The 9,391-nt window shown below is 31.0% G+C and overlaps 1 protein-coding gene across 2 annotated transcripts; it reads left to right on the top strand.

Annotated features, from left to right (window-relative positions):
• Positions 1-393: 393 nt before the first annotated feature.
• Positions 394-5,984, top strand: LOC100248825 (receptor-like protein 13). Of its 2 annotated transcripts, XM_010658205.3 has the most exons (4): positions 394-810; positions 1,473-1,619; positions 1,706-1,852; positions 3,694-5,984. In XM_010658205.3, the coding sequence occupies exons 1-4, from the start codon at positions 465-467 to the stop codon at positions 5,868-5,870; spliced, it is 2,817 nt and encodes a 938-aa protein (XP_010656507.1). In that variant the 5' UTR covers positions 394-464; the 3' UTR covers positions 5,871-5,984. The 2 variants fall into 2 exon arrangements, with proteins under 2 accessions (XP_010656507.1, XP_010656508.1); XM_010658206.3 differs by lacking the exons at positions 1,473-1,619; positions 1,706-1,852 and having other exon boundaries at positions 395-810.
• Positions 5,985-9,391: the final 3,407 nt, after the last annotated feature.

Here is a 9,391-nt window from a genome sequence, read left to right as displayed (position 1 = left end):
AAAAAAGAGATGGAGACATATATGTGAAACATGATGTAAGTGAAAAACAGGAGTCAATACATGACTTATAATTTGAGGATCCAGAACGCGTTCAGACTTGAAAATCTTGCAGAAACTGCATTTTATGTGTAGAACGAGTGATCTGTAGAACAAGGTATTCATAACGCGTTAAGGCTTGACTTAATCCGTAGAAGTACGATCACTTTTTTGGAAATATAACATTAAAATTAAAAGACAATTATTTTTTAGAAGTACGACCACTTTATAAAAAAAAAGGTTTAAAATTGAAAAGAGGTGCAATAAAAATAATTTCATATTAGGTTAAAGTCCTATACAAATATCTTAAATGGAAGTATCTTAGTTATTCAAAATTTCAAACTCGGCAGCTGTAAATTTTATTATAAATATGCATCCTCAAGTATAAGAATACATCCAGCAGTTAATAGCAAACTGGGAACTGCAAGATGGAAGTCTCTTCCAATTTGTATCTTGCAGTTTATGGGACTTTTTTAAGTTTGCTACTTGGTTATGGAAGTTTAGGGTGCATGGAGGAAGAAAAAGTTGGTCTTTTGCAACTTAAAGCTTCCATCAATCACCCAAATGGCACAGCCCTTTCTTCTTGGGGAGCAGAGGTTGGTGATTGTTGCAGATGGAGATATGTCACATGTGATAACAAAACAAGCCGAGTTATCCGACTTTCTCTCAGTTCAATCAGAGACTCTGAGTTGGGAGAGTGGTCCTTGAATGCCTCCCTACTTCTTCCCTTCCAGCAACTTCAAATTTTAGATATGGCTGAAAACGGTTTGACAGGTTGGTGGCTCCCTCTCATGCCTATGGTTTTTTAATATATATATATTATCATTTTATCTTCCATAAACTAGTATGATTGACTTTTGGCTACATGGATTGGAAAACCATCACAATTTTTGTCAAAATATTTTAGGCTGGTTCAATCTAATGTTGAAGAAAAAAATTATTTGATTCGAAGGAAGAAAGAAGTTACAAATAAAAATGATTTTTTTTATTAATTTAAAATCCTCCCTTTTTTTTCCTTTTATGCCACTGTACAGCGGACAGTACTGAATAAAACCAATTTATATAGGCTTTTGGTTGAACTAAATCATGGTATAAATTCTATATTTTTTGTTTTTATTCTCTTATTTTCTTCTTCTCATTATTATCCTTTGTCACGGTATTTCACAATATATATTATCATTTTTTTTTTATTTTTTAAAATATTTTTCCACATCCTCATACTATAGTTTTTATTCATTTTAGTTCTTAAATATTCTCAACTAAAATTTTAAGGTAATCTCAATTACTCTTTGTTTAATTCTATAGTAACTATTTTGAAATATTTTATTGTCTTGGATATTCTTATCAATGTTTCTATTATACCCACTAACTAAAACTTAATTGGAACTTTCAAATACATAGCAATAAGTATAAATATTATTCATTTATTAATGTAGGCATTCAAGGCTTACTAAGATTGAAAAGATTACGAGTTCTAAATGTTGAAGGGAATATTTTGACAACAATTCCAATTTTAAGTGCCCTACCTTCACTCAAGGTTCTGGATCTTAGCGACAATCATATAAATTCTTCCCAGTTGGAAGGTGTGTGCATCTTAACTCTAATAAAAAACATTTGGTATACCTTTGATTTGCTCCTAATACTAACCTATTTGTCCATTCTCTGATAGGACTAAAATATTTGAGCAGGCTAGAGGTGTTGAATCTAAAGTGGAATAGTTTAATGGGTGGTATTCCACCAATTATTAGCACTTTGAGCCATCTTAAATCCTTAACTCTTCGCTACAATAATTTAAATGGTTCTTTGTCCATGGAAGGTAAGTGGCTAGGATTTTGAATTTTTTATGGATTCCAAACATAGATTTGTTAACTAGTTCCAATGTGAGTGTTATTATAAGTTGCAAATATATTTATTCCAATTTGTAGAACAAGCTTTATTAGAGATAGCAAATAAAATTGAAACAACTAAATTTTCTTTAATTACATTTCACATTGTACTTTTTATGATTTATCATATTTTGATTTAAAATTATATTTTTAATCATTTAATTTTTACCTTGTACTTCTTTTATGATTCATCAACTTTTGATCTAAATTGAACTTTTGATCACACATCACATTGAGTAACACCTATATACAAAAGTATGACTTATTCACAATTCTAAATTTGATTGATAATTTTAAGTTTGATAATGCATACACATGTACATACATCATGTTGAGTATCACAAACAAGTATGGTTTATGAAAATTCTAAGTTTGATTGGTTGGCGATTTTGAGTTTGATACAAGGAACTCAAGAACACAAATGTGATTTGTTTGTAGTTCTATGTTGGATATTTCGAATCTATTTGATAGTAATTCTATGAAGCATTTATAACTTTTTTAATACTTCAATTTTTTCATCAAAAAAGTTATTTTCAAGTGGTAAAAAAGTTTAAAATGTTTTCTAAAATCATTATCAAACAAGTTTTTAATACTTTAAGTTTGATAAACAATATACGTATATACATAAATAATATGGAGTTCGGCTAAATTTGAGTCCCTTGAATGGTTTTAGCTACTTGATTTGCATGTCAATTTTAACTCCCAAAACTTGTCCCTTCTTACATGAAGTTACATAGAATCAGTTCGTAAAGTCCACTTTGTGGTCAATTTAATCATGTTCAAGATTGTACTATAGTAAATCTTAAGCTATGTTTGGTTTCTAGAAAGTTCTAAAAAATAAAAACAATAAGAAGAATAATTTTTTCATATTTGTTTGTAATGTGAAAATATAAAAAAATAAATAAAATAAAATATAATTAAAATTAGTAAAAAAATTATACATTTTCAAAATATTTAATCTTTATATAAAAAAGTTATAATAAGTTAATTGAATTTGAAGTATTATATAAAAATAATTTATTAACTTTAATGTTATATTTGGTTATTGGACACTATTAGGAAAAGAAAAATAAAATATTAAGAAAAATGATTTTTTAATATTTGGTTTTATTGTGAAAGAAAAGTATATATTTTTTAATTATTTAATTTTTATATATAAGAGTTAAGTAAGTGGAAAAAGTTTGAAGTTTTATAGACTTTAAAGTCATTTTTTATTTTGCTCCATTTTTTCTTTCTTTTTACCTACACTCAATTTTTTTGCCTTACCATTTTTAATCAAACTTTCTAGCAACCAGCACAAATCTATTTTTGTTTTTTCTATGCTTTTTTCTCTCATATTTTTCCTCCCTATCTTATTTTCCTAGTGTTTTATTTTTTATTTTTTGGTCACATTTTTTTCCATTATAGTCTTCCATCTGCATCTCCTTAATTTGCTTTTTACCACTAAAATTTCCTAGTTAACTGTCACACAACTTTAAAAAAATTTAAATAAAATAGTAGTGATGTGTAGTAATTATAAATGCAGATTTGAATGATGAAATTTTCTTTGGCATTTTAGATATTAACATATACATGTTTGGCTTCTTAAAAATGCTAGGGAATTTTATTTTCTAAAACAAGAAATAAAAAGATTGAGAGTGTAAACATATTTATTATTAATAAAAATATTTAAAATTATCTACAGACAAGATAATCCAGAATATAATTTTTCCTTTTAGTTATTGCCACTGCTTTTAATTGTAATTATAAATTACATGTTTCACCTTTACAGGCCTGTGCAAACTCAACCTTGAAGCGTTGGATCTTAGTCGTAATGGATTTGAGGGTAGTCTTCCTGCGTGTCTCAACAATCTGACATCCCTACGTTTGCTTGACCTATCCGAAAATGATTTCAGTGGAACTATTCCTTCATCTCTCTTCTCCAATCTGAAGTCGCTCGAGTACATTTCTCTTTCTGATAATCATTTCGAGGGTTCAATCCATTTTGGTTCACTGTTTAACCACTCCAGGCTCGTGGTTTTCGACCTTGCAAGCAATAACAAGTATTTGAAGGTTGAGACTGAAAATCCAATATGGTCATTTCCTCTATTTCAATTGAAAATCCTCCGATTATCCAACTGCACCCTCAATTGGCCAAGCTGGGTGTTACCCAGCTTTCTTCCGAGTCAATACGATTTGAGAATGGTCGACCTTAGCCACAACAATATAACAGGAGATATCCCGACCTGGTTATTAGACAATAATACGAAACTAGAATACCTAAGCTTTGGAAGTAACAGCTTGACGGGTGTTCTAGATTTGCCCTCAAATTCAAAACATTCCCACATGCTTTTGCTTGATTTCTCCTCGAATTGCATTCACGGAGAGCTTCCACCTTTCATCGGCTCAATTTTTCCAGGGTTGGAGGTCTTAAACTTGTCTAGAAATGCATTACAAGGTAATATTCCTTCCTCAATGGGAGACATGGAACAGTTGGTATCTTTAGACTTGTCAAATAACAATCTCTCGGGACAACTACCTGAGCACATGATGATGGGTTGCATCTCATTATTGGTTTTAAAGCTATCCAACAACAGTTTACATGGCACTCTTCCTACAAAATCGAACTTGACAGATTTATTCTTTTTGTCTTTGGATAACAATAACTTCTCAGGAGAGATTTCTCGTGGATTTTTGAATAGTTCTTCACTACAAGCATTGGATATCAGCTCTAACTCGTTGTGGGGTCAAATTCCAAATTGGATTGGAGACTTCTCAGTCTTGAGCACACTTAGCTTGTCTAGAAATCATTTGGATGGTGTTGTGCCAACAAGCCTTTGCAAACTCAATGAACTACGCTTTTTAGACCTTTCTCACAACAAAATTGGCCCGACCCTTCCGCCTTGTGCCAATCTAAAAAAAATGAAGTTTTTACATTTGGAAAACAATGAACTATCAGGACCTATACCCCATGTTCTGTCTGAAGCTACCTCTCTTGTGACATTGAATTTGAGGGATAACAAACTATCAGGCCCAATTCCCCATTGGATTAGTTTGCTTTCAAAATTGAGGGTTCTTCTCTTGAAAGGAAATGAACTTGAAGACTCAATTCCTCTTCAATTGTGTCAGCTCAAATCAGTCAGCATACTGGATCTTTCTCATAATCATCTTTCCGGAACTATACCTTCTTGCCTAGATAATATCACTTTTGGAAGGAAAGCTCCATTAATGGATGGCACATTTTTTACCAGTGCATTTGGTGGGACTCATGTTTTCCCAGATCCATCTTCATATAAAAATCAATTTGCTAAGGTCCAGTTTATTCACATCAGTTTTGGCATTTCGGCTGAAAGTGAAGAAATAGAGTTCATAACGAAGAGTTGGTCTGAATCTTATATGGGAAACATCTTGTACCTCATGTCTGGATTGGATCTTTCAGGGAACAAATTGACAGGTCCAATTCCTCCGGAAATTGGAAATCTAAGTGGGATTCATAGTCTAAACTTATCATACAACCAGTTGATAGGAACAATTCCAGAGACATTTTCCAACCTACAGGAAATAGAAAGCTTGGACCTATCCCACAATAGATTGACAAGTCAAATTCCACCACAGATGGTAGAGTTAAACTTCTTGACGGTCTTCACAGTCGCTCACAACAATTTATCAGGTAAGACTCCAGAGAGGAAGTTTCAATTTGCAACATTTGAACAAAGCAGTTATGAGGGCAACCCTCTTCTATGTGGGCTGCCATTAGAGCGATGTAGCACTCCGACCAGTGCCCCACCTGCACTCAAACCACCAGTTTCAAACAACAGAGAAAATAGCTCTTGGGAAGCCATATTCTTATGGAGTTTTGGAGGATCATATGGAGTGACATTCTTAGGCATCATTGCTTTCCTCTACTTGAACTCCTATTACCGAGAGCTGCTCTTTTATTTCATTGGAAAACATGTCCCTTTTCTTTAGTTGAGTGGTTGATAAGCCAGGTCTAGTGTCTAAATAAATGAACTTTTGTATATTTGTATGGATTTGCATTTTTCGCATGCATTCCTATTTGATGGCTTGATTGGCTTTTTTTTTTTTTTTATTTGTGAAAAACTAATTTATCAATATTGGAGTCAATATTTATTTATTTTTATTTTTTGAAGAAAAAATAAAATAAGAAACAAAACCCTAAAAAACACAACTCCTTGTTTTGGAAAAGCTTCTCTTTGAAAACCCGAGGGTCCCATTACTAGTCGAGAAGGTACCATAATAGTAACACCCCTCTAAGCCCTAAAATTGGTCTCTACTAAGTAAGTTGGAGTAATTATGATAATGAATGGGTAAAACAATGGATATCATGGATCAAAGAATATATCAAAACATGCACACTCAATGAGCAATAATCACAAAAGGTGGATAAGAAACCTTCATAGTCCATTAAGTGACCTTCATAGTCCATTAAGTGCTTTCATAAAACAAAAGAATTAGTTCACCGACAATAATATCATTGTGTATACATTATGCATTCCACTCAATATCAATAAGGACATATCAACACAAAGATCAAACAAAGCAAAGTCAACCAATCATAGGAATTAAGCATAGATACTAATATATACAAAAAAAAATAAGGCAAAGAAACCATACATTGGTAGCATTTAAATGCGCTTTTGTAAAAGTTAAGTAGCAGGTAATAAATAACAAATTGCACTATAACCGTTACATATTATAGCTTTTCATCACATCTAACAATTGCAAACAAAGTTCTCCCATAGACCTTATTTTAAATAGAAAGGTGAGGGGAAAGTTTGAGTACCTTGCTTAGCAAGGCATAGCGTTTCTTAGCAAGACAATATTTAATTTATAAAATTTTAATACCCTAACATTCCACAACCCTTTCAACATCCATCCTCACTTCCTAGAATTATTGGTTGTTCATTTGTTTCTCATCTATTCAACCATTTCTGTATTAGTCCAAAAGTCTCTCATTATCACATAATAACCATACAAACATTAAAAACAAATGGAATTCCATCTTTATTGACATCCCAAGATACAATTAAAAAAAAGAAAAGGAAAGACTTACCAATGGACAAGAATTCCAAGTATAATATTTGATCACTATCAAATTAAATCTCATTATGTTAACTTAAAATCAATGTAAATCAAGAAGAGGTTATTCCAAGTCTTCAATTAAATCCAATTACTAGGTGTAGATTTGATTTCCCCTTGTACAAACTCTTAAAATAAGCAAATTCCAACAAAGCAATATATATTAACATTGTCTATTACTTGACTGTTAATTAAATTATCAAAATTAAAAAAAAAAATTACAAATTAACAAAGCTAAACCAACTAGTCAATAGATCCCATCATGCTTCTAAATGGCATCAAGCTATTATAAATTGGTGGAAAATAAAGAATGATTAAGAATCCAAGTTTAAAAGTAATTAAAACTCATTTAAAATTACAAAAAATACAACTTGATTATATTTAGTCAACATGAACTATAATCTAAATATTTTGAATCAACATAGAAATTTCAAGTGAGATACTAATTAACCACATATAATAATCAGATTAACATAACACAATAAAACTGAGAAATCTAGATTCTAAATTCTTTACAATTTTTGGATCAACCTATAACAATTAAGACTAAAAGATAAGATGAACTTCTACTTATGCAAAAACTCAAGGTGCCATTTGAGCAAAATTCTGAAAATTTTCCTTTATAACCATTATAATTAACAAGGATTTGAGAAAAATTGCAAAATAAGGACTTCGATCAATCGAGTTGATTTAAATTCATAAAGTTAAAATTCTAAGTATATTAAATTAAATTAGATTCATGGAAATTCCAAGTAATCACCAATCAACCACGCAGAACGAGAAAAACTAAAATGAACAGTTCTTAAATGAAAAAGCCTAGATCTAAAAATTTTGAAAACAATCACATCAACTTTTAATAATTGATGCCTTAAATAATGAATGTGATCATGTGATAACCTAGTCAAAAGTTACTAAATAGAGATCTACAAGAAACATCAATTTATGATTGCAACAAAACAAACCAAATACCCACAAAGAAAAAGGGGAAAAAGTCTAGATCCAAAGTTTTGAAGACGATTATATCAAATTTTAATAATTGGCACTTAAAACAATGAATCTCTAATCATGTGATAACCTATTTAGACTTTCCTAAACAAAAATCTACAAAAGAACATCAATTTAAGGCAAAAAAAAAACAGCTTAATTTTTCAAGACAACTGAATCCATAGGACTAAAAAAAAACAGATGAACAAACTATTATAAAAAAGCCTTCAAACAAATCTGATATAAATCAACAAGGAATTACTAGAAGTCATGATCTTAGGTTTTTTTTTTTTTTAAAAAAATCCAAATCAAGGTAGAAAATGCAATGACTATAAAAAATTCATTTCAGAATTTCAAGATAACCAAACACAGATCAACAATAGGAGAACAAAATATAATCGTCATATCTAAAATGATTTGATCCAAACCAAAAAAAAAAAAAAAAAAGCAAAACCAGATTTCATCAAAGGTCTAATCCCACTTCGTCTGTGGGCTAATCGACTTGAAATTTGGAAAAGAGATTCATGACTCATTGATCTTCAATCTGAACGGTAGAGATCAAATTTGGAGTTCTAGACGGTTCTTTTAGTTAGAGAACAAAACCTCTGTTTTGGTGAGTTTTCTATCTAGACAGTTTTGATCATGAGCTCCGATCAAGGTTAATCTGTGGTTTAATTGAGCTGATTTTTGGTGAGCATGTTCATAACTCATTGATTTTCCTTATGAACGGTGGAGATTGGATTTGGAGTTCGGAACAGTTATATTTCAGTCTGAGAACAGTGGCTGTGTTTGGTAAGATTTCTCTATTGTGTTTATGCAAAGTTGTTGAAATTGTCAAGATTAACTTGTCTTGAGATATGGTTGATGTATGCCTCTAGTTTTATCTAGAGAGAATTGTGTAACCCATTGATTATATTAGTGGAGTTTTTAAGTGGCCTAAGGGTCCCGTGGTTTTTACTTCTCACATTAGAGAAGGTTTTCCACACTAAAAATTGTTAGTGTTCATATACTTGTTGATTGGGTGAATTCTTGTTACTCTATTTGATTGATTCCTATTAGGTTCTCACAAGAGGTGATAAAATCTGGTTGTACATTGTTTATGTTTATCCCATCAAAGTGGTATCAGAGCATTGGTTCAAGATAATTTGTGTCTTGTGTAGAACAACGGAAAACAATACAAGTAGAATTATTAATCTGAATGGATCAAATTATCATGTTTGGAAAATAAAGATAGAAGACTTATTGTATGTGAAGGATTATTATTTGCCTGTGTTTGCTTCTGAAAAGCCAGAAAATAAAACTGATGCATAATGAAATTTACTTCATCGGCAAATTTGTGATTATATCAGACAGTGGGTAGATGATAATGTTCTCAATCATGTTAGCGAAGAGAAACATGCACGGAG

This window comes from Vitis vinifera, chromosome 11, assembly GCF_030704535.1.
Source record: "Vitis vinifera cultivar Pinot Noir 40024 chromosome 11, ASM3070453v1".
Classification (NCBI taxonomy): Eukaryota; Viridiplantae; Streptophyta; class Magnoliopsida; order Vitales; family Vitaceae; genus Vitis; species Vitis vinifera.
The sequence above is the reverse complement of the archived record's forward strand: the minus strand, read 5'-3'. Positions and strand labels throughout refer to the sequence as shown.

Bases quoted from the DNA above. Each gene is read 5' to 3' on its own strand.
- LOC100248825 (XM_010658205.3), top strand. From the start codon at position 465: ATGGAAGTCTCTTCCAATTTGTATCTTGCAGTTTATGGGACTTTTTTA. The intron at 1,620-1,705 runs GTGTGTGCATCT...ATTCTCTGATAG, and splicing joins AAATTCTTCCCAGTTGGAAG to GACTAAAATATTTGAGCAGG. The intron at 1,853-3,693 runs GTAAGTGGCTAG...TCACCTTTACAG, and splicing joins TGGTTCTTTGTCCATGGAAG to GCCTGTGCAAACTCAACCTT.